The sequence below is a fragment of the Brachyhypopomus gauderio genome, chromosome 4 (genome assembly GCF_052324685.1).
Source record: "Brachyhypopomus gauderio isolate BG-103 chromosome 4, BGAUD_0.2, whole genome shotgun sequence".
NCBI classification, from domain to species: domain Eukaryota; kingdom Metazoa; phylum Chordata; class Actinopteri; order Gymnotiformes; family Hypopomidae; genus Brachyhypopomus; species Brachyhypopomus gauderio.
The window spans coordinates 15,525,795-15,551,704 of record NC_135214.1 but is presented as its reverse complement, the minus strand read 5'-3'; the positions used below and the strand labels follow the sequence as shown (position 1 = coordinate 15,551,704).

The window sequence follows — 25,910 nt, the reverse complement described above, 5'->3', positions numbered from 1 at the left end:
TGTGTGTGTGTGTGTGTGTACACGTACAGTGGACATCCACCATATTTATCCACCAATTTATTTCGAAATACTACCAAATGCAAGCGTGTGCAGTGGAGGCCGCCAGCCCGTAATGTAGTGTGTGTCCACCTTGTGTTTGTATGGCCAGGCTCCCGTGGTAATCCGCTTACATTCCAGCCGTCGGAGGCGGAGCGAGTCCCCTGTTGCGTATTCAGAAGCGCTCTGGTTATTTAGAGTGGAGCAATGCGAAGTGGGGCTGTGGAAATAACCAAGGGGAAAGGCGATGTGATCTTTTGTGGAAAGACAGAGTTGTAGATTGAGCTGCGAGGTGAAAGCGCATGTTTCCCCGGACATGCCTGGCCGCAGGTGCACTACTGCAGGAGCGACGCTTCTCTTACTCACGCTGCTCGCCCAACTCAGCGCAGGTAACAGCCTCCTTGCTGCTTTGCGAATAAGTGTAATATAGTAACTTCGTTTAAACTTGATTTCGCAGATTGTATGTAATGCAATGATTACTTTGGTAAACTACGATGCCTAGTTTAGTGTTGCTGGCTTTATTTTCCGTATTTTACGTTGACAATCATAGACGTAAAGGCAAGTTCATTTGTTTTTTTTTTTATTGTGCAGCTAACACACGTGGACTCTGAACGTTGTACAATAAAACGAGAAGGTTGTGTAATAGACTTACAGGAGCGTGAAGTCAAAAGATCAGGCGGGAGCCCTTTAAGCGGTTCCGACGACAGATGTTCACACGTGCGTGGGAAAAGTGCTCGTCACGTTTGTACCACTTTACCAGAGGTGGACGCTCCAGGTTCAGAAAGTAAAAGTCCTCAACAAGATTTCGCTCAGGCTTCCTGGATTGTGTTGTTTCCACTAATTTTACCTGGCACTAATTAGAAAATCTAGCAAGCTTGAATAAAATCCTGGGAAGCAGGTTTACTTTCTGAACCTGGAATGTCCACCTCTGCACCATACTAAAGTTTACGTTCAGCCCGGGCGCACTTGCTGACGTACATGTAGTGCAGGTGGCATGTAATTTGAACTTTAAACCTCATAATCCACATTGTATGTATTTCACGATTATAATTAAGCTAATTGGTGGCTTTTACTGGTGGCGTTTAAAACGTTTATCTTAAAAGTCCCAGTGTAGTTTTAAATTTTTTTTTTTCTGGAAGTCTGTTACTTTCATCTTTTAAACAAAGTATTTGATAGTTCTCCTGCTTAATCGTAAAACGTCTTCTCGTGGGACTTTGTGTCCGTAGCCCCGATTTTCCCTGTTCTGAAACTGTCGGGTTGTTTCCAAGTTCCCATCTGCCACACACACACACACACACTGTCAGGTAATGATTAGAATGCAGGTAAAGTGCATTATCCCCATAATTCAAAGTGCACTATTGAATAGAGCCAGAGATACTGCCACCCTATTACTACCCCCAATAAGCAAGCAAACAAACAAAAACAAATAAGCATTGCAAACAAATATATATAAATGGTCTTTCCGTTCCAAGACCCACAGCCAGTAGAATCCTACTTCTGTCTTATTTTCTTGAGTTCCACCTTTATTTAAACTTAAAACAAGTTCATAGTATATATACTAACATACTAGTTATTGCACACACACCATGCCACACGTTATCTTCGTTTTCCACACCATGGGCTCAGTTAATGTTTGCAAATGTCCCTAACATCAGTAACAGTGTCTGAGGCTCACTGTGTACATGGAGCTCAACCTGAAATCAGCCCAGTGGGATTAAGGGGGACCTGAGGAGCACTGCTTCACATCTCTGAGGCCAAACATCAATGTGAAAAGCAATCAGTTCTCCAAAGAACTGAGTCGCCAAGCCCCTTGTACTCCTTTGTTATATAAGACTGAACATTTCCATGAAACATGTTTCTCAAGATGAACAGCAGGCATCCTGCACAATTTAGTATTGCAAAACTTCTAAAGGCTCAGTCTGCAACTGGCAGTCCCAGCCCAGCACAGCAGAAGATGTAGAGATGTTCATCGCTCCATGTTGGTAAATATCACAGACCCCTAGTTATCACTAGTGTGTGTGTGTGTGTGTGTGTGTGTGTGTGTGTGTGTGTTCTAACTGCACAGATGGGTAAATGCAGAGGACAAATTTCGATTGCGGTGAAAAATCACAATTGACAAATATGGCACATTTCACATGTTGTTGTTTATAACCTTAAAATGGGCCACTATGTCAAGGCAGAGTGTGTGAATTAGGCGCACATCTTAAATCCAAACTAAACTTTATAAAAAAAAAGTTTTGCTCAACCTCTTCCTGAGTTTATCTGGATTCAGAGAGGCGAGAGAATGTTTTCTGATTGTATGACATTAGTAATCTCATTTAGCTCAGTGAGTCCAGCAAGAGAAGTCATTTGTTTCCAAGGTGTGAAAATATGGCATGAAGACAAGAAGACCCTCATGCTCTTTGCTCTTACCTCGGCTTCAGATTAAGACCGAAACATTCACAACGATAAGTCTGAGTTAAAAGGATTAACCTTTTTCATAGTGTGACTTTTACTGTGAAGCTCAACAGCAGATGAAAGGTTATTGGATGAAGTAATAAACAGCTTATTGTGTTTGTTAGGAGAAACAATTATGACACAGCGCTGCTAAATGTATGATTTGGCTGTGAACGTAAATGTGCAGTTTCATACAGGCATTTGAATCTCGTCTGACATCTTCATGGTGTCTGGAGAAGTGAATCATAAACATCAATGGAATGTTTTGAAGGACTGTAGAACATCTTAGAAACGTAAGGCCTGTACCTTACCCTGCACCATTCTATATGCAAAATGTTTTTGCTGTTCTGTTTGTTTTTCGCAAATCATTTAAGTGACTGAATGCACAGAATAAAGCAATTCCTTACCAGTAGGAACAAGATTAAATTGTGTATAGGAGTAATAAATCATGGGATGTGCACATTTCTAATATTTAAAAGGTTCAAATTCTTTGGGAAATGACTAAGAAATCCAGCAAATCTTGTTCATGTCAACCACAATCTCCACAGCCTGCTTAGAACACTGCGTAGAGCTAAAGATGAAACCTACGATTGGCTTAAAAAAATTCATACATTAGCCATACATCGCTGCTGCCTGGGTCTCTTCACAGACTAAGACAGTTCTCATTGTAATATGGCCAATCATGGCCACATTAGAATCATCAGCGGAATTTGCCTTGAAAAGGTAAAAACAACGTCACTGGAGAGAGAGTTAGCAGACGTCAGTACCGACAGTGGCAGTTAGACGTCCGCACCACTGGGATATACCGGACAGAATGTCATTAATTAGCTCACGCCCCATTTCTGCATCACCTGCCGCTGAACTGAGCACATCTCCTCCATGCTCTTCCTCCTCACCTGCAGCAAGGTTGACCTCTCTTTGACCCCAGCCCCATTTAACTGCCTGAACCATGGCAGATGCAGAAAACTGAATGTTTCTTTAAAGCATTGCCTGAAAACCCTCTAAATGCAGGACAGGTCTAAGGAGAGCAGGTTGAGATTATCATGGTGTTCCCCTAAGCGGTATTACACAGCTTTCCCCTGCAGTGTAAATGTGCATCCTGTTCTGTAATCTTAAAGCTACACTTAAGGGACATGGAGGTTAACAAGATAGGTCCCTTCTTTTTTGACTGTTAGTTGAAGGGCAGTGCATAGACGTTTTTAAGTAAAACTTTGGTCTGGCTGTACCAATGTACTGTGTGCTTTGAGTGTAACTGATTAAGCCAAGGTGTTGGGATACATTTGTGTAATCTCTGGACCCAAAGTTAAAGAAAATCAGCTTCTCAAATGGTATGAAATAAATGTACAAAATATACAAAATTGATTATTAACCAATATTTCAAAAGCAAAAGGATAATGTGCTTGAAGCTTTAACACGGATCTATTAAGAGATTGTCAAGTCTCTAAACCCACCAGTAAAATGGAAATAAACAGTGCATCTGTCATTGACGAAGAGAAATGAAAGAGCAGAAATTATTTTTTGTAAATAATTAGAGATAACATTCTATGAAATGATTTCAGTATGTCTGTAAATGCTTTAAAATGTTATTTTTTGTCTAGTATAGAATACTGCAGTGAGGTTGCCTGGTATTAGGCCTGAGATATAGTTAGGCTGGGCAGGCGTTTGCATTAGCAGACCACTGATCAATATCAGTTTAGCTTGTCACTGTGTCACATGTAGAAATGTGCAAAAGTCTTAGGAAACCATTAGATTTGTTGTTTTAGAAATAATATATTGACCATACATAATTATATTTCAGTGTCTATATTAAGATAGAAACAAATACTTGTATTCTAAATAAGAGACAGAGAAATAATTCTATATGGTCATTATACCACTGCTAATAACCAGTGGTGGCCTTGTGCACAGTACTACATGCCAAAGCAAAGCCCTTGGATTTCACTGGTTTAACCAATCGCCTTGCACCTTGTCTGCACTCTAAACATTAGTCACTTAGATTGTTTGCAATGGTGTGAAAATACCAAAAAAACACATCAGCTCTTAGTGGTCAGTAGACATAGTTTAGTGTTAATTTTGTGTGTTGTTGCGTCATATCGACATACACAGTATATTCAGCCTTTGGGGTTGTGATGTCCTTCTTTTAGGGATTATTAAAGTGACCATCCTAAGTATAGTAGAGCTGCTTATGTCAACGAGATGTACTCTTGAATACTCACAGCACAGAAAGATTGAATATCTTGTATATTAATTTAAAACCGGCTGTAAACAATGTTGTGAACAAATTTTGCCAGCAATTGTAATATAGAGTAGATTTTTGTCTAGGGAAAGGATAAAAAGTACTGACAAAATTCTCTCCTCACCTGTTTGGAAAATCTTCTTCTTCTTCTTCTTCCGGTCTTTTTCTGGCTTTGTAAAATGTCGGTTATGTGGTTGCAGCCCTGAAGTGTGTGTGCCATCTGTGTGCGAACCACACCTGCGAGACGGAGGCAGAGGGTGCATGCTGGAACTCAGTGATGCTCATCGAGGGGCGGGAGGAGGCAGTGAAGTCCTGCCTCTCGCCCAGTGAGATGAAAGGCCAGGTGTTCTGCTACGGCTCCCGCCACGTCTCCAAACGCAACTGCTGCTTCACCGACTTCTGCAATAATGAGACCCTCCACCTGCACACAGGTACAGCTCCGCCCCACTTGACGTGTCCACATGAAATGGTAACAGCTAATGCTTGCCTTAAAGAAAAAAAAAATTATTATTATAATTTTTTTATAATATACTCTCAACTGTCTCTGAGTTAGGTTGACAGCATCTTTGGATCCACCTGAACACCAGCACACTTTCATGTTTTGTTTTTGTTCTGTTTTATACACACGTTTTCATACACAGTTCAAATTGCTTATCACAGCCAGAAACTAATGTAAATAATAAAGTTTATTACTTCCCAAGGTATATCACCTTGGAACGGTTTATTCTAAAATAAACCTAAAATTCATCAACAGTGTAGTTGATAAAAAAAAAACTGGATAATGAAATATAAAAAATAGTGAAATAAATTTTTACCAGCAGAAGGTACAATGTTTGTAAAAGTAAAAAGTAAAATTATCATGTAAAAAATTATATATATATATGTGTGTGTGTGTGTGTGTGTGTGTGTGTGTATGTATTTCTACGTATGTGTATGTATTTATTTTTCTGTATTAAAATATCTGTATTAAATGGACACACAAGTGACAACACAAACTGTAGAGGTCTGTTTGTGAAGGCCATGTGCACAGCACCACGTTTAGAATTAACCTTCAGTTGTCAATAATTTCCTAGAACATCTCAAAACAAGGCTTATAAATGTAATTCATGTGCTGGCGCTGATAAAAAAAAAATAAAGAAAGTGTGCCTGCTGCCACTATGATTGAGCTGCATCACTGACAGTGCAGAGATGTTGAGATCTCTTTAAATAACCAAGTGCAGTGTGATTATGAGGGCGCACGGCCGGTCACATGTTGTGTGAGACCAAAACCAGGGTTCCCACGGGTCCTTGAAATCCTTGAAAGCTTGTGAATCTGAAAAAATAAGTTCAAGGCCCTGGAAAGTTTTGGAAAACAGGCATAAAAAGACAGCCATCCATGAAGGTCCTTGAAATATTTTAGGGGGACCGCTGTCAATGAAAAATAGGGCAGTCACAGTTGGTAGGAAGTCAATATTTAGAAAGGATTGGTATGAAAAAGATTGTCATGAAGATGTTTTAAATTTCTCATCCTTTGTTGAAAAATGTGATCTGATATGATAGTTGTTATAAAGATTTTAGGAAGGTCTGCAAAATGATTCCTTTAGCATTGATTCAATTAATCAAAAATGTAATTTTATATTCAGAATTGGCAGTTTCAATGCCCACATTAAAAGTGAATGACTGTAACTTAGTTGACATCAAGTGTAATAACAAGATTATTTATGATGGTATGACACACAATATACTATGAATATAATAGAGATTCTTTCAAGAAGCATCCTAATACAAATTATAAAACCACAATAGCTTTTGCTCATTCCAAATTTGTCAAATGGCCCATATCCCCTAAAGTGAAAGAGACTTGTTTCAAAATAATAAATACATAAGATATATCCTGTAGCCATGTTTTTTGAAAGAACATTTAAATTATTAAATTTATTTTAAATTAAATTAAATTAATGTTGATTCATGTGCCTTTTGTAAGTCAGAAGATGAATTCCAATTAGTTTTTTTCATGTCAATATTCACAAGGTTTTTGCATGGACATTAGATGGATTAATCTCAAACTTAACATTCATTCTTTTGATGTTGATACCATTTTATTTTATGCAGAAAACTTAAGTTCAGATTTCTCTGATGCTATAAATGTAGTACTTTTAGTAAAATACCACATTCACTATAGTAAGTGGAGGGGTAAAAAGCCCTCTTTCCTCTGCTTTATGAATGAATTAAATTCATATTATTCTTCATTAAGTATATAAAAAAACTTGGAAAATGCTAGAATCATATCACACCAGATCTCCAGAAAGGTATTGTTCTAATCTCATTATATGGCTTTGTGCTTCTGTTCTGTGTATGTATGTACTGTATGTGTATATGCATATGTGTATTATTATTATTGTTTTGTTTTGTTTCTTTTTTGTCTGCTGTCAATGTGTCATTATTTTGCTCAGTTCATTTAAAATTACCTCAATTCCACATGGCCTATGCTGACTTACTTTGCAGAAGTTTGGTAATTCTCCTGTAGATTTTATTGGTGAAATTCGTTTGTTTGTTTGTTCGGCACTGAATGCTAGTGTTTCCTGTAGTTAAAGTGTGTGTAGCTGCTTTACGTGAATGCCACCTTCACACAGGTGAATTGGGCAATTGCCAGTCACATTGTTACATGTCATGCACAGAAAATGCAAATTTCAGAATGTCAGACTTGAAATAAATATGACATTCAGTCTTTTGAAGAAGGCATTGTATTAACATCGTTTTTAAACATATTCAGGGTTAGGTAAATGCCGACAGGTGCATTTGTGGAAGTTGGTCTTGGAAAGTGATTTAAAGGTCCTTGAATTAAAGGTCCTTGAATTTGATGTTAACCAAAGTGTGGGAACCCTGGAAAACACTCCAACATGGTGTAGAGTTGGCTTTGTTGTTCTTTGCCTTGGCAGTGTATATGTTCAAATCACCAGCAAAGACAAAGTGCTCATAGTCCATAAAGTCACCAGTCAAATTTACATGGTATTTCTGAGGCTCATGGGTACTAATAAAATGCATGGTGCCTCTTTCAGAGTTGCACAAAGATACTCGACGGAGCTAAATATTCCAAATGATAACTGCTTACATTGGAAAGAATTTTTAATAGGATAGCTGTTTCACCACTTCTCGGCTTATAAGAAAGAAATTATGTAAGTAGCTCTTGGTAAGAATGTCTGCTAATGGCTAAAAACCTGAGAAGTGAATGCCATGTTGAAACATTGTGTTTGTATTCTTCTTGTATTATTGTTTTCGGGCAGTTGAAATGTGCCATATTTTGTCAATTGTGATTTTTTTACACCCCAATCGAAATTTGTCCTCCGCTTTTAACCCATCTGTGCAGTCAGAACACACACACACACACACACACTAGTGATTACTAGGGGGCTGTGGATCACACGTGCCCAGAGCAGTGTGACAGTTAGAGACATTGTGTTTGTATTCTTTTTGTATTATTGTTTTCAGGCAGTTCTCACCTTGAGCTCCCAGGTCCTGTATTTTCTTAATAATAACTTGAACACTTCTATATTTGCTAAATATTTGTTGCTTGATATTTGACCATAATCAAAATAATAATGATCAATCACTTTTACTCAAATGAAGAATCTTTAATTTTCCACAAGTGAAATCTCCATTAATTTCACTTTCTTGCAGCAATGCTTTGTTTCTGTGTCATATATATCGTCCTATAAAATCTGTTGATGTGACGGGCAGGGTGAGCAACTAAAAAGGAAGCGATCACGCCAAGTCTCAGGGAAAGAGGATGGTTTAATTGAAAGTGCGCAAATCAAAAACCCGTGACATAGTTCCAGATTAAGGAAATAATAACCAGCAGTCTGGTACAAAGGTACAAGGTACTGGTACAAAGACAAGACATATATAGACGAACAAACGACCCTCAGGTGAGACGGATCACGGGTTCCGCCCACCTGAGGGATGAACATCACATGACCAAAACAGGACAGCTGCCGCTGTAAATGGGGGCGACCGGCAGGGGGCCCCCCCACAATGTGACAGTTGAATGCTGAATGGTGCTGAATAGAATAGAGCCTACAGATCTCGCTGAATATAACTTCAGAGTTAAAACCCCTTCTTTTAAAATATTTTGATGCCATATTTTCCCAAGAAGAATTATTTTAATTTCCATGAAACACTTTTATGGGAAAGTGTGACTATTAAGTGTTGATATATAAAAGAATAAAAGCTCATAGAGTTTCAAGGTTTTTACAAGTCTCATGAGATTAATAGAAGGTTTAATATTTTTGTCCAAAAAACCTGACATAACAAATGACAAACTAGTGTAAGTGAGTTGGCATGGAATTATCCTATAATATTAATACTATAAGTAAAAATATTATCATTATGTAGTAGCACAGTGATTTAAGCTCAACATCATTTTTGAGTGTCTCCACTTCTTTTTCCACCTCAGCCTTAAATTACTGAACCTATAGCACTATATTATCAATGGAAAGCTTGGGGCAGGGATGGACAGAACTAAACAAATACTTTACTTTAATAAAAGTGGAAATAGTAAGTAGAAAAGTAGAAACTACTAGAGACTGCCATTCATAGGGTCTCTAACTGTCAAAATCATCCCAGTGCAACAGAAATTGATGATTACCAAAGAATTTCCACCGTGCAATGTAAAAAGATTGCTGGTCACTGGAAAAACTGGAAAAAGCAGAGTCTGTCTGACTTTTCAAAAGTTTTAAATGTACATTATACATGCTTTGTTGATGACAATGTATGATGAACAACTGGCTTTCTTACCTAATTCTAAACATTTTAACATTTTATACACTGCTAATACTGGTGAGAGAACTGCCAAATGACCAAGATAGTGTTATTTTCATTTTAAAATGTATGTATAAGCACACACTTCACATTTGACATAATTCAGCTATTACTATCCTGCTAGGCACTACTCAGTGCCTACTGAATGCCTGTTCACTGCATAAGGGTTCAGTATGTACGGAACTGTTGGGTGCATGAATTCAGAGCCTTAGTGTCTGTTAGTGAAACTAGCTTCTGTGGGCAGAAACAGGCTTCAGCCCATTAGGTTTCCTGTTAAAACAACGAATCGTAGGCATTATGGGGCAAGGGCCAGGTGTGCAGAACTGGCTGATTGCTTGGCCACTCCCTCAGACTGCAGCCTGTCTGCTCCCTCATGGCAGGCCACGCCCTTACCTGCTGCGAACGGCTCCATGAATCTGTTCCTTGCTCGTTTTTCGAAGACTTAGTTTCAGGATTAAACGTAATGCATTTGCCCATCGTGGATTATGGTGTTAATGCCCGAGAGATGATTGTTTTGATTTATTGCTGTATGGATTAGTATGTCTGCAAATCCCGATGCCTCGTTGTAATCTGTTTTTTCTTGGCATCACCTTTATAATGTTATTCCACGTGCTGACGCTATAGCTGTGCTGAATCCAGTGTTACGTTAATGTGCATTGACCTGAAGCATGAACACATTGTGCAAAGTGATTGTGCACTCATTAATCTGAACATTCACATTATGTGAGCATTCCAAAATTGAGGACATTAACAGGCACCATACTGTATTTCTTACTGTGTTGCAGTACGAACACCCCAGTAATTGCTCATTTATTAAATTGGGGCTTCACCCTGATTCCTGTAAAATGTTAATTCTATTTTTAATTAAAAGTTAATGTCCCTCATTACTGTGTTCACCTGTTTCTGGTTTGTTTCCTCATTAGTTTGTGTATTTATACCGTGTGCTTTCGGTTTGTCGTGGCTGGTCGTTGTGTTTAACCTAGGGTGACCTAGGATTAGTAACTTCATTTGCTGTTTTCCTTGCCTGGTGTGTTTGTACTTATCCCCATTTTGTATGTAGTCCTTTGTGTTGTTTGTCATCTATTCTGGCTCTATTGATATTGGTATACTGACCTTGGACCACTCTAATCACTCTGAATATGGATATGGCCATAATAAATCTCCTTCTTCTCATTAACTGCGTCCACCCACCTATTGCTCTGCATTACAACTGATTGGAATGAAGGATAGTGAAATGATGACTAGAGGTACCATATTCACTAAAATAGCACTATAAAAAAAATTAACAAAATAAAGTCAACCAACCTAGATTAATGGAGAACCAAACATGATTTAAATGAAAACAAAAAAATGATTAAAGCAACCTGCAGGGATAAGTGGAAATGAGTTAGGACTGATCACATTAGGGCTGGCTGTTGGAATGGGCAGACAGGGCCTCCGTTGGAACATGCTGAATGTTTCTTTATCACCAACAAACCAAAAAAATGGGCTTGCTTAAACAGAATGTAGGTCACTGAAAGAGTGCGATGATCAAATGAAAATAAGCATGCAGTAAAAAAAGACTCATTTAATCTCATTAAAATAAACTTGAGTAGACTCTAATCTTAGTGAGAGGCTATGACTTTCTTTACATTTCTCAATACGTATTCCTAGTTTGTTCTTGCATAAATTTGTTTTTGCACACTCACCCTTTTGTCCTTAATGGCTAAGTCAAGGGCAGGATGTCCCCTTGAAAACTACAAATGTCTAAAATCATCTAATACACCAATTGCTTAGATGAAATTATAAGATTACTAGTATGATTACCAGTATTTACCAGTATGCACACTTGAATGTGGTTAGTTTTTTGTTGGTGACATGCATGATGTTACCAAATGGTAATAAAGTATAATAAATAAAACATAAGGAGCAAATGGACCCCAAGTTCACAAAACCAAAGAAATACTGTGATTCAGAAATGAAACTAATGAATACTGTGATTCAGAAACAAAACAAACGGACTCAAAGGCTCATAGGATCTGCCCCAGAGGTTCTATTAAGCTGAGCAGACATTACATGAGCTTGATGCATAATTTCAACTATAAAAAAAGCCAACACATAATTCCTGAACTGCTTAAGCTCACAGAGTTATCAGCAATTCTGAAAATAAGCCGAGCCAATGTTTAATATCTTGAATTGTGTGTGGTTGCTTTCCCTTTTAGATTGCTGGCTCTCTGTAGTTTTTATGCTTTGACCACAGGTGAAGCCACCAAAGATGATTGACTTTGCCATTCTAGTCTCTTTATAGTCACCAATATCTCTCTCCTTCAGTTCACTAGCTAACTTTCAGCACTGTACACATCAGCACTGTGAGCTATGCCCTCATTAACGTTACTCAAGTAACCTGCCCATCGAGCTGGACCTTTTTTGGGCCTTGTGTCTGAGGTTAATCTGTAAAGACATCTGTGTTCTGAAGAACTCTTGCCAAATGTGACTTGACAGCTTTGACTTTTGAATGATTATTTAATGCATTGCAGGTTACTCACAGCAGCAGAAGGAAACTATATTTTAGCAGATATTTTTGTTCCTCTTGACTCGGTAATGTGACTTCTTTCAGTTTTAACAACCAGGTATTACATAGGGCAGCTTAAAAACAGGGATTGATTGCTGTATTTTTCACTCTGGTTTCTGACTGCATACAGTATTATGCAAAGGCCTACAGCATTAGTTTGTGAATACATTAAACGGTCAGTGTCTAACCTGTTCTCCTGTCAGAGAGCTTTTAGTTTGGGGCCAGGAATAATCTGTATTTTCTTGCTTCCTCGTGTTTCCTTGGCTCTGTGGACATGGATCGAATTACATCTTTAGTTTATACCCACACATGAAGACTGTATGCGAAGTTTACATTTACATTTAAGACAGGAAAATAGTTCATTTTCCTCCTAAAAATAACTATAGCCCTGGTGGCAACCTGGTGGTTAAATATGTAAATTTCTGAATTAATATTGGGTTGTGCGTGTGGTATTAGGTTGTCTCTACTCAGAACACTGCCTCTATCTGGCTTTAGGGCAGGTCAAATTTAGATGGTGTGAAGGGAATGAGGATTATACCACTAGATGTCCCCCCCCCCCCCCCCCATCTCTTCCTGCCGCTGTGTTCTTCTGAACTTTAAACTACAGGACATGGAGAGAAAACCTCGAAAGGAGAGGAGAAAAGAGATTCTTGTCCAAGCCCAGTTTTAGCTTTCAGCTAGGACATCTTAAAAACTAGAACTCCATTTCCCAATAAACTAGTCAATTTCCCCAGCATGTGAGGTTTGATTTCTTGTAGTCGTTGTTGTTTACTAGGACAAAAGCCATGGATGGTGAGCTTTGCTGACACAGTAAAGTAAAATACACATTTGAAAGAAAAAAGCAGTTTCTTTCTTACTGCTTTTAAATTAATGTTTGATTCAGGCTTAAATTGATAAAGCTTTTGTTTCCAAGGTGCCAAAGTCATAAGACATTAAGTGATGTGTTTCCTAAAAAGCAGGGCAGGAGGTCTTTTCCGGCCAAAGAACACGTGAGAGCTGTGTTGTACAGATTCATTCATTTTTACTCAGCAGTGAGTTTTCCTGCACATATTAACAAGTTGGACATGTGTCCAACAGGTGTGAAAACCACACAGAAAACCTCATAATCCAAAGTGCTGCACTGTAATTGTGGTCTGCAAGTTGTCTGCCATAACTGAGGGGGTCTGTTTGGTAGCACCTCCATGGATCAGAACTCTACCTGTTACCATGGTTACATTGACTGAAACAGAAAGGGCCTTAAATGTGTCCGTGTTTTGCTGGAGAGTGCATGAGTAAAAAAATATAATTTTTTTAAGCGTATTTAAAATGCTGCTGATTTAGATTAAATGAGTTTAGTCAGCTTTGTTACTGGTTAAATGTGCAGTTTGGTTTTTTGGGATGCCTAAACAGTTCCTGTGTGACTGAAGTGCACAGAGCCAATCACAGAGCCAATCACAGAGCCAATCACAGAGCCAATCACAGAACCAATCGAACGTAAGTTGTTGAGCGCTTGGGTGGCGGCGTGTGACAATTGTGCGGGCGAGGGGACGCCGTGCAGCGATTGTAGTAAAATAAATGGATCTTATTATTTACGTTGAGGGGGCGGGCGACGCCCCCTTTCACCCAACCCCCCCCCCCCCCCCGTGGCGCCGGCCCTGGAAATAACCCTAACCAGAGAATCCCCAGACCACTTGTTGTACACTCTGCAAAAACTAAAAACCACACACGTGGACTCGTCTCCAGAAGCAAGAGGTGCTGCTTCAGTACTTCAGTAGTTCTGCTAAGCTTTGCACTGCATTTCAGAAGCTTCTCTTGCCCTGCAGCAGACGGTCCTGCTGTGGTCTGGTTGGCAGGAGCTGTTTCGGGAGAAAGGGGAGGGAAGTGTGTTTTGAAACCCTCTGCTCGTCCTTTCACCAGTGACCCTGTGCAGATGCAGCAAGGCTGCCGTCCACAAGAGAGAGGGACATGTGGACCAGGTCCAGGAACCACATAGGAACTACATACAGGGACTAGAATCCTCTGTAGGAGCACATGAACACTATAGTCCTTTAGGAGAGGGACACAAGGACCTGGTTTTTCACCAGCATGCCCTGTACCCCTCTACATGCAGCAGTGCTTTAATACGAGCTTTTTTCAACCCCTCCCGTGAATGATGGTGACCAAATTATAAATGCCAGGTTCATCCCACCCTGTCTCAGACCGTTCACGACTGTTGTGTTGCCTGGATTCAATGCTACTGCACTGTGAAATTGAGGAGACATAAATCCTGATTGGTTGCGTGCCACATTTTCATGTCTTTCACCTCACTGATATTTTACTGGTTTACATTTGTCCTTCTGCGTTTGAGGACTGGTTCCATTGCTGTGACTCTGTCTGTCCACGCGATGCAGTCACCTGGGAATGAGGGTTGTTTCCCTCTCCTTGCAATCCTGGTCCCTGGAGCTGGAAAAAACAACGATCTGCAGGATACGATGCTACCTGACATGCCTAACAAATAGCTAATGGTTTGCGGCAAAAAAAATGGCTAAGAGTACTTATAGTTGTTGAAATGATTCCCTAGGTGATACGCTACACAACATGCTACAGTGAAAATGGAAAACACTTCAATTTGCAATGAGGCGGGAACGGTCAATTTAAAAGCCTTTGGTAAGAAATGCATGTAAGGGAAACAACCTGTCAAGATGTTGGAGAGTAAAGAAGAAGCAGACAGCTGAGAATGAATCTCTTTACTACATTTTGCACAATCAGTTTTTGCTACCCTCTACCACCATTCTGTGGCCATTTCGCCTCTGTCCATTGCTGTTATTGTCTTATTGTCTTATTTTTATTTATTTTACTTTTCCTCTGTGGCATTTGAAACATTTGTTCATTTGCATGCATTAGACTTTAGTCCAATGACATGCTTTAAATGCTAAGAAATCACATGCATGCTAGAAACCCAGAGTAACTGAAAATTAATGGAGGCTCACAGAACTAGTTCCAGCTGGTTGTGATAAACACTACTGCTTTAGAGACCTTCTCTGAAAGGCCTAAGAACAGAATGACGTTTATCCTCATCTTTATTGTCACCGAGCCACGGTCATAAAAACAAGCTGTAAAAGTCAGTTCAGAAAGACACGGTGTACAGCAAGAGGCACATTTAGAACCTGTTTGTCACACTGTGCCCGCTCTGATCTCAGTTACAAACCAAAGAGCTACGGAAGCATGAACCAATTAAACAAGCGTTGTAAACATCGGTCCAAAAGAGGCCTTAAAATGAGTTGAAAGACCCAAAAGGATTTACAGAGAACTGATGAGTTACATCAATTATGTTTTAAAATTCATCTTGATATTTCTTTCTGTAGTGTGATTGTTCGGTATTATTTACAATAAGTGAACTATATCCTGAAAATGCACTATATCAGTCATGCAGTGAAAGGAGAGGTCAGTTTAAGAGTTTAAGATTCAGCCCACCATCTTCCATGTTTGATCCTTGGTTTAGAACGTTTAAGCTTTTCAAATTGTATTTTTTAACCTGTTTTCATGGCCGATCCTGTGCCAGAGCTGTTGCACAATCACGTCTCTGCCCACGGCCGTTCCCATGGAGCTCTTAAAATGTCCAGCCAGACCGATATCGTCTGGATGCTGGACACTCTGCACTCCGACTGCGTGATCCATGCTAATTGTCACCTCTAATAACAACCCACTGGCAGTCAGCTACAGTCAGACTGATGCTTACAGGAAACCGACACCAGAGGGCACAGTGCCCTTTTTGAATTATTTATTTCACGTTCTCCTTCTACGTCTAGCGTCTAGTCTCACACTTCCAGTGGGGTGGGTGGTCCTATTCCCCCCCGCTTAGGCCTTCTATCAGAGGCCTGGGACTATAAGAATGAGGCATGATGCTTTTTGCTGCTTCTTAGATTGCACTGTTCTGACCCGTGATCTTTTGGGACCAACTTGTTCCCATCACCACCAGGACAACCTTCCACATATCAGTCCCTGGTATGTGTCCATTTCTCATGATCCCATCACGAGATCTGGTTGGTCTGCTACCATCTGCTGGATCTGGCTGGTTCTGTTTTTCTCCACCCATTTGGACCCAAATGGTTCCTGCCGTTAGGGGGTGTCCAGCTTGTTTGCCTTGAATATATTTGTGTGTATGATCCCTGCACGGAGAACAATGGACAGGGAGAGAAATAGTCAGGGTTCATGTTTGTGAATTGTTAAGACCCATAGCTTCACTCCTAGAAGTTTATTTTATCTCCTGAGAATGTACCTTATTCATTAATTAGCTCTAGTAATGTAGGATTCAACATCCTCAGAGTCTTAAAGAGATCAAAACATCATCAGCATATATGATGACATTGTGTGCTGGTGAGTATCCAGAGTGATGTATCTAATAACCTTATCATGTCCTGTGGCTGCACAAAGGTGTATGGTAACCCGTAATAGTAAAGCGCTCATTGGGCAATTGTCTAGTATCTTGTCCAGTGCTAAAATTCACAGACCTCTATCTATTTGCAATAACATCTCATGACCGGGAGTCATACAGATTCTTTACCCATTTAATAAAATGATCCCCAGATCAAATTTAGACAAGGTAATAACGAGGGAGAGCAATTCTGGCCAATCAAAGGGTTTTTTGGTATCAAGAGAGACAAATAATACCTGGAGGCTTGACAAAAAGAAGCATTTTGAATAAAATTGACTAATCTCCCCCTCATTGTGTGAAGAGCATCACCCTCAAATAAACCCAGTCTGATTGTTTGAGAAGGTACGACTCATTGTAATCTTAAGGCAAGAGTTTTAGCTAGTAATTTAAAATTGGGATTTAAGACAGAATGCGGTCTGTACGAGGAGCATTTTCTAGTGGATGCTTAAAAAAAAAAAGAAACTAAATTAAATATACATTGACTTCCATTAGGGATGGACGGAGTAACCCTGAGTCAAATTTAGTACCATGTAACAGAAATAGATAACAATTCCATAAGTTAGTTATGGAAAGGCATATTAAAAATATTCATCTTCATGAAAACTGATCTGAAATTATGATATTACCTATAGTACAGCAATGTAGGTACAGTTAAACTTTGGGAATTTCTACTACTAAACTCATAAACTTATGAAAAAATGTAAATTCTTTGTCATTTGGGTGTAGGACCCGCCATGTGTCAGCCAGGCCAAATTTACTGTAAGTGTTCAAACTTGCCCTGACTCTGTAATGTCAGAGCTTTATATAACTGGGGAGGGAAGAAGCAGTTAAAATCTCCTGCAATAACTATATTACCACAAATCACAAAAGAGATGGTACCACAGATGGTATGGTAATTGCTTTTGAACTAAAATGACTACACCTCTACTTCACACTCACCCACCCAGTCTCGCTTCAAGTTTGAAGTTCGTTGCAGTGAGGGAGAGTGAGAGAGGTCTCCTGTAAGCTATATGAACCCCTCTTCCCTTCCATTCCAACAGCACACTTTGTGTCTAGACTCATCATTCATTGGTTATGTCCGAAAGATGCACTGACATATAGTCAGTATCTGAAGCTCCTGTCTAACAGACTGGGATGAACACTAAGATATCTAAAACATCATAAAGGGAAGGCATTGTCATTATTCATGAACTCTGCACAGTAAAATCATGTTTTTTTTGCAAAAGACCTTTTGTTGACCCAACACTGACAAGAAGTTTTCCACCCTTTTAGGGAGGGAAACTGAACCAGAGTCATCTTGGGCGGGTGCCATTGTAAAGTAGCACCCGGACATTTCTGCCACAATCAGCACTTTATACTATGTTGTTCATTTTTGCAGTGATGGGGATTGGGTGGTGGGCGAGATGGCCTTCCCATCAGCCCCTTCACCACTTCGAGCACATGCTCCACTCTGTATTAACTGCGTACACCTCCTTTGTTACCCAGAGTTAACACACTTTCTTAATATTCCACTGAGCTATAGCAAAGTTGCCAAGCTTCTTTTCTACCGTTTGCAATTTTTTTTGTTCTTTCTTGGGGTTACAGGTCAAGTGTGGCATGAATAAACTGCATGTCTGTTGCATATGAAACACGTACATTATGGAGGAATTTTGGTACCTTCTAAATGACATTCAGGAACACCCGTGTTTTTTTCAGCAGAACACAGAATTACATCCTGCGTGTTCTAACAGCAGAGTGTGGGTGCTCGAACGGCCTGCCGGCAGACCCGGACGCTCTCCTGTTAAAAACGCGTGGTTTGCATAAGTTAAGGCCCCATATGGTTTCACAGCCCAACGCTTGCATAACAGAGCAATGGCAAACAAATTCAGCCTTCAAATCTGGATCACTAGCTGTCTTCAGGCCCCCAAACGAATGTTAAGTGTTGTTCGAAGGAAAGGTGACGTAACACCATGATCCTTTCCCAACTTTTTTGGAATGTGCTACAGCCATTAAACTTGGAACGGGAATATATTTGCACAAACGAATAAAGTTCATAAGCTCAAAAATCATGTTTTTGTAAAGTTCTATGTTAATACAAACTCAATCATTTCTTTTTTCCACATAGTGTTATGTACTATCCCCTGTTTTGGAACTGTGTGTGCGTGTGTGTGTATGTGTGTGTGCATCACAGAGAGGTCCTCTGAGGGCTCGGCTTGGGGCCAGATGGTGCTGACCACTGTGATCTTGGTGCCCTCCTGTCTGCTGTGTGCGGCCGTGGTTCTCGGGGTGTGCGCCCTGCACCACCAGCGCTGCGTCCACAGTAAGGCCCGGGCCCAGGACCCGGAGGAGCAGCTAGACGACCAGAGCCTCGTCTCGCCTGAGAAAGGCCTGAAGGAGCTGATCTGTGACATGAGCACTTCGGGCTCGGGGTCAGGTGAGGACTTTGGGTCAAGGCTGCTGGTCTTTAATCGAGTCACCTGTACCTGCTGAAATGGAAAATTATTAGACTGATTTTCAGAGCTGGGTATTCTGGCCTACTACAGGGTTACAGTCTAGTTTATAAACGGACTCCATGGTTCCAGAGCTTGAGATTAAGCAGGTGGTGGGATTTCCAACTGAATCTGTTAATGTAGGCTCCACCTTTACTGATCGAGAGCAAGCAGGCTTCAACCTTCAACCTCCAAACTTCAGCCTTATGTTACAATTACGCCATCACCACAATCCCATCACCGAGATTAATAACAGTTAACCTTGTTAAGCAGGTGCCAAACGCACCAGTCATTTGTGAGTTTACTGGTGCAGACTGGTTACACTACTGTCTACATTTTTTGCAGGCGCGACTGTTCTGGAGTTATACTTGTTTCGCCAGGCTGTCAGTGTGCGTTTGGCTGTTTTATTGGTGTGTGTGTGTGTGTGTGTGTGTGTGTGTGTGTGTGTGTGTGTGTATCAGGGCTGCCGCTGTTAGTGCAGAGGACCATCGCGCGGACAATCGTGCTTCAGGAGAGCATCGGCAAGGGACGCTTCGGCGAGGTGTGGAGGGGTAAGTGGCGTGGTGAGGACGTGGCTGTGAAGATCTTCTCATCGCGGGACGAGCGCTCCTGGTTCCGAGAGGCCGAGATCTACCAGACCATCATGTTGCGGCACGAGAACATCCTGGGCTTCATCGCAGCTGATAACAAAGGTGGATGACTCCAAAGAGCACATCTTCACGCACTCCGTGCCCACTTTAGAAACCCCCGCCATTCATCTCCACCTAATGATGACTGTAATAGGAACCCACATCCTGGAGGCGTGGTCTATAAGCGCACACTCGCAGCCTTGTAGCCCCTGTGTTGCCATGCAATGTCTGTTACTGACCGTCACCCTGCTGTTCATTGGTCAGCTTCTGATGACAGGGTCACTGCGGATTGGGTATTATTTCGGGCAGCACAGTACCAGCAGCTGTGGCAGGGAAGTGGGGGTGGTTCTGCTGTGAGTGTCGTAGGAATAGCAGTGTTCCTGCGGTTTTTAAAGATGTGTCACTGCTGAGAATGGTCCTGTGGTCAGAGACAGACTGCTGATGAACACTCAACACAGACAGGTTGACAGTCAGGGACATGGACACCTTTAAGACGTTTCTAATGAATGTTTCTGAAAAGGCCAGTGCACGTTTCTCTCCATTTCTCTCTATTTTTATTCATATCCCTTTTCCTTGATAATCAGAATTCAAATTTCAGGTGCATGTTTCAGGGCTAATCACCGAAAATGAAAAAAAAATATTGTGGTGAAAAAGCTCTCCTCAGATTAACATCAATTAAACATTTATTTCGAACTAGCTCCTGACATGATATTTTGCAGACAACCACACAAGTGTTTAACATTTTAACAAAAAGATCCAGTTCCTACTGTACAGAATTTATGGAAATAATTATACTAATAAGACAAGCTAGGGATATCCATGCGAGTGTTCCTCTAACGCCGGCTGGCCTGCAGGACGCTGTGAGGTGAGGGCTTGTTTGTTCTTCCAGCCACTGGCGGCCTGGTCAGTAGGACGTTAAGCAGCATCTTATCTGACATATTTAGCTCGTTTGCAGTAGTGGCGCTCTTAATGAGGGAAATAAGATGATCCGGTGCTCGGCTGCTGCAGCGCTCGGTGCGATGCGTCGGATAGCCTGACTCGCTATTGTTCTAACATCTTTCTCAGTACACAGGTATTGGAATATTAAGGTTCTCCTAAAAATAACTTTAACCATTGCTTGTCCTCTTTCAACCAACATTGTCCTCTTTCTCCATACCTTGCCCCCCCCCTGTGCAGATAATGGCTCGTGGACCCAGCTGTGGCTCGTGTCGGAGTATCACGAGCACGGCTCCCTGTTTGACTACCTGAACAGGCACACGGTATCGGTGGACGGCATGATCGTCCTGGCGCTCTCTGTCGCCAGCGGCCTCGCGCACCTGCACATGGAGATCGTTGGCACTCAGGGTGAGAGGAGGCAATGAGCCCCCCCCACATTACAACTGTCCTACATTACGACTGAATGGATGTCAGAAACTGTGTGGTTTTAAGAAACGTTACCTTTTTAGGGTTTGGTCTAATAAAAACACCTGGTGTAATGGATACAGCTCTGTAGAAGCCTAGCAGAGGATAAAAAAACCAAACTTCCTTTAAAAGCACATAATTTAACATCATGTGCTGAACTAGATGTGTGGAAAATGTGTTTTTGAAGAACTTTTCCATTAAGCCTCGTGGTGGGGTATTAGCCGAGTGAACATGGATCTAAGAGCAGGTGATGTTCAGCCTCCCAGACGCTGAAGAGATCCAGATGTGAGTGACGGCGGCTGTCCCGGCCCGCCCGTGTCATTAGAAGGTCTGAGAGCTGAAGGAGCATTCTGCTTGTCCTGTGCTGTTGATCAATGTGAAGAATCATCCCGCGCTGTGGGAATGTGGCTTCCCTTCGCTTTGATGTCGCGGGTGCACTTCAGTGTCCCGCTTTCACATACGGGGCTTTTGAAGTCTCGCTCTGGTAGCAGACGGTTGCGTGCTGCGTGCATCTCAGCAGCGTTGGATCTGCTGGTGAAGGGCTGCGGCACAACACTGTGGTTTCCTTGCCCGATGTCAACACACAGCGTCGATAGAGTCGTGCTGGCAGTCACGCAGTGTGTGTTCAGTTTAGCCGTATCCTCCGTCGATGGCCATACCAACCATCTCAGTGTGCACGGATGGGGCTGGGATAGGTACTTATGTGATGGTTGCTAGTCCAGGTCAAAATATAAAGGAAAAACGCTCAGCACAATGACAAAAGTGTAATTGCAAATTACAGGTCACATCAGGGGTCTATTAGAGTTGTACTTGTGCCAGAAGGAAATGGATAAAAATTAAAAACAAAACTGCTAATTGGACAAATCTGACATCCCTAAACGGCAAAAAAACAAACAGAGAAGCTGGACTCTCCATTCCAAAACAAGAGTAGAGAGAGAAACAAAACAGTTCAAAAACTCGAAGCAAACACCCCTACAGTGGTAATGTGACCACAAGGATGCACTTAGGCAAATTCTAACTGTGAGATCAGTCCCTATGGTTGAGATTTGGTCTGCATTCGATTAGCTGTGCTCAATCCTCTTGAAGATCCTACTCTTTTCTCAGAATAGCTCTCTTCTTAGATTAGATTGCTCTGCTGGCCTCCCCTACACAGTCTCCTGATGAAGGTGGCAAATCCGTTTTAATTGGATGTTGTTGTTGTTGTTCTCAAAGGGCTTTTGTAATTGATGTTTCTCGGAACCTGTTTAGCTGGACGTCTTGAAAATGAACAGAAATGAGTATACGGTCTTGATAGTTTGTTTGAGCTTCTTTCTGCTAGCGTCCCTTTTCTTGGACTGGTTGCTAAGCAAACGGCTCAACATGGCATGGTACTAAAAAACATTCTTAGAGGCTTACAGAGGGAGGCTTCCCGGTCTTTATACACGTCCTTGTGGTTGAGCAAATAGACACAGTAAAAAATGCTAATGACAGTTGAACTGGAATAGTAATTCCAGTGTTTTATGCTAAATGTTTTTGGTAAACACATTGAATAACACTTGAACCTTGACAGCGTGTTTTTATAATTGTTGTACAGGGGCCATTTTGAACTCTAGAAAGCCAATGGGAGCTGTTGTCTATGCAGACATTTTACACCAACCAAAACAATCATCATAACCCCCCTCCCAAAAAAACCTCACAAATATCATCAACAACAAAACAACTCACAGTTGCTGCGTAATATGTGGAAAATGTTTTTCGAGTTAAAAGTAGCTATTTTCCATTAGTAATGCCATTAGGGTTGGTGGAAAGAAGAGGGTGGTTTTAACAAGAGTGTATGAAAGAGGAGTCAGGATTACACATTTTCACATCAGCAACACATTACATTTTGTAGCAGAATGACATCAGCTGGAGGTGTGTGTGTGTGTGTGTGTGTGTGTGTGTGTGTGTGTGTGTGTGTGTGTGTGTGTGTGTGTGTGTGTGCGTGTGTGCGTGTGTGCATGTGTGTGTGTGTGTGTGTATTTCAGGAAAGCCGGCCATTGCTCACAGAGACATAAAGTCCAAGAACATCCTGGTGAAGAGAAGCGGTGTAGCAGCGATTGCTGACCTGGGACTGGCTGTCAAACACAACTCCACCACCAACACCATCGACATCCCTGTCAACCACAGAGTGGGCACCAAGAGGTTCGGCCCCTTCCTTCTGGACACTGAGTAAAACTAAGGATATTGTTGCCAACATTATTCAAATTCTCAAAGTAGCGGTTAATCACTTCTAGTGTCTTCAAACAAAGAAAAAAAATACTCACACCTGTTAAACATGCATAAGTGATATATTTTCATATTTCCTTTAATGCAGGAACCTGACAATGTCCAGAAACTATTTTATAGTCATTCCGAAAGAAAGGAATCATAGCGTCCTTTTTTCCTGCGTGTTGTTGGGCCCTGTATCAACGTTTGTGACTCCATTACTGAGTCCCTCTAACTGGCTGTTTACACCTGGCCATATGGACGGGGGGTCAAATACAGGGATCGGCCTCCATTGTGCAGTGGGGGGTGGGGCGCCTGATTGTGTGTGTTTGTGCACGTTTGCATGTGCATTTATGTGTGTTATGTATGTTTGCTCATGTGTTTTACTCATGCCCCTCTTCTGAACTCAGAACACCTGTTCTTCCTCTCAAGGGCAGATGTGTCATTGTTTATCTTCTTGTATGAGAACACTTACATAGGACTTAGTATTCATCGCTCTGATGTGTTTTTTGTGTCTGCGCATGGATGTGTGTGTGTGTGTGTTTGTGTGTCGGTGTGCAGATACATGGCCCCTGAAATTCTTGATGACACAATCAACATGAACAACTTTGAGTCATTTAAGCGAGCAGACATCTACGCCCTGGGGCTGGTGTTCTGGGAGCTGGCCCGGAGGTGCTCCGTCAGAGGTACGACCTGATGACAACCATAGTGTGCTGCCCTGCTGCAGCTGCTGAGAAACAGGGTGAATTAGAGTGCACTGAATTAGGGTGGGAGAGGCGTGCACGTCCGAAACAGGTCCCTGCCTTCACAAAGTGGCTTACGTGGAACATAATGAGCTCAAAGAGTTTGAGCCTATTCTAGTTATATGGAACTAAAGGTGGCGCTGGGTGTCACTCAATCAAAATACCTTTGTTCCTGATGTTTCTATTCTGTTAATGACTTAATGCTGTAATGTCCAGGATGTTGTTGTTTGTTTTTGTTTTGTTTTTTTGGTGTGGACTGAGGCGAGAATCTCGTTTCACCTTCACCCAGGGATTTATGAGGATTTCCAGTTGCCTTATTATGACCTGGTGCCTTGTGATCCATCGGTGGAGGACATGAGGAGGGTGGTGTGTGATCAGAAACTGCGACCCAACGTTCCCAACCAGTGGCAGAGCTGTGAGGTGAGGGAGATCTCTGGGTTACGGTGGAACGTAACGATTTAAACGTAGCACCCTAATGCTGGTATGCTGGAGTGTGCACTTCCTCCCTTCTCAGGGTACTACACGTCTGAAACACGCATGTGTGCATCTTCCCCAGGACCAACCATGCTGCATGATGTGCACAGAATCAACTACACGGTCTTACCACACATGATTTATCCAAATAGTTAGGTAGCGCATTGCCGTCAGTAGGATACCCACTTGACCTAATCAGGCAGCTGTTTGCATGGCACTGTGTGTGATGGGGTAAATTCCAACACCTCTACAGAGAAATGTGAGTCTGGCATGCGGAGAACACACAGCAAGTGCACAACAGATGCTGTAATCAGCGGATATTCTAAACCCACACTATGAAGCCTAGTGGGGATATCAGAGTTAGCTTACAAGGCCTGGTTTAATTAGCACACGAGGGTGAAATAGAGACTTTAGAGCTTGGCTGCAAGCATGCACATACACACGGACCAGCCGCAGCATTAAACTAGCCTCCTGCCTAATATTGTGCAACTCCCTCTCATGCTGCCAAAACAGTTCTGTTCTACCAAGGGATGATTCCATAGACCTCTAAGTGTATCCTACTGTATGTGGTGCAGTGGTGTGCACAGACATTTTGGGGGGCAAGTGCTCGGGGGGGGGGGGGGGGGTGTCACTTTTTAGCACACGTGGAACACTTCATTATTTAAAAAATTACAAGTGCATGCTGAATGAAATTTGACTTTTATTTGTATCATTCTCTAAATGTGAGTTTTCAATGGAAAAAAAGCCAACTGATAAAATCCATATCCAATATTAACTATATACAGTCATTCTTAAGTCCTTCAGTTGACTTCTGTTTACCCTCCACTGTCTGCAGGCCTTGTTGCATATATTTTGCAATTAGTAAATCAATATAGGCCTACAAGTAAGACAATAAAAAGACCAAAAAGTACGAGAAGGAGTTATAGGCTACTGAATGTTGTCATTACATGAATGCAGATGGACATTTTTCACAGGTAATGGGGAACTTCCAGTTTCTTCTTTCACAAACGAATGTGTTAATTTATGTTGCCTAAAAAACCTATACACAACATAACAGAAGACGTTCAGCTTAACACACAGATTTGCAATTTCTACCTTAATTATTTGTATGTGGTCGTCCTCACGTTATCATTGATTTGGGATAGAGCGACTAGTTTATCAGGTGACCAGTCGGCTAAAAATGTTTATTGGTTTGGTGCTGTATGAGACATTTTACTGCACAACAAAATGATTTCACGTTGGGCTTAGAGGCAAACGGTACGATTTTACTTGATGTGTATGTGACCTGGCTGGTGGGGCACGGGAGAAGAAGTCTATCTGTGAGCGTGTGTGCTGTGATGAAGACGCTTCCTTCCACTCGCTGAACCGAACTGCTGCTGCAGCGCATCTGGTGTGACAAAGGAAGAGAGAGGTCGGGTGTGTGCGAGGTGGTGGCTCATTTCAGGGCATCGCTCAGGTTTTCAAAAGATAATTTCAAACCGACCTCAGTAAAATAATAATAATAATTATTATTAAAAACCGAA

At 41.4% G+C, this 25,910-nt stretch overlaps 1 protein-coding gene across 3 annotated transcripts in view; it reads left to right on the top strand.

Annotated features, from left to right (window-relative positions):
* Positions 1 to 25,910, top strand: part of acvr1c (activin A receptor type 1C) — a 29,556-nt gene that overhangs the window by 601 nt on the left and 3,045 nt on the right. Inside the window, exons 2-10 of one of the 3 annotated variants that reach the window (XM_077002571.1) lie at positions 149 to 425; positions 4,909 to 5,139; positions 18,620 to 18,862; positions 19,379 to 19,609; positions 20,723 to 20,890; positions 22,951 to 23,107; positions 23,732 to 23,856; positions 24,203 to 24,333; positions 24,428 to 24,943. In XM_077002571.1, coding sequence (XP_076858686.1) covers positions 353 to 425; positions 4,909 to 5,139; positions 18,620 to 18,862; positions 19,379 to 19,609; positions 20,723 to 20,890; positions 22,951 to 23,107; positions 23,732 to 23,856; positions 24,203 to 24,333; positions 24,428 to 24,526 — 1,458 coding nt within the window. In that variant the 5' untranslated portion in view covers positions 149 to 352 and the 3' untranslated portion in view covers positions 24,527 to 24,943. Of the gene's footprint in view, positions 1 to 48; positions 426 to 4,908; positions 5,140 to 18,619; positions 18,863 to 19,378; positions 19,610 to 20,722; positions 20,891 to 22,950; positions 23,108 to 23,731; positions 23,857 to 24,202; positions 24,334 to 24,427; positions 24,944 to 25,910 lie in introns of those variants that run through there. The other 2 variants (XM_077002569.1, XM_077002570.1) reach the window with 2 other exon arrangements.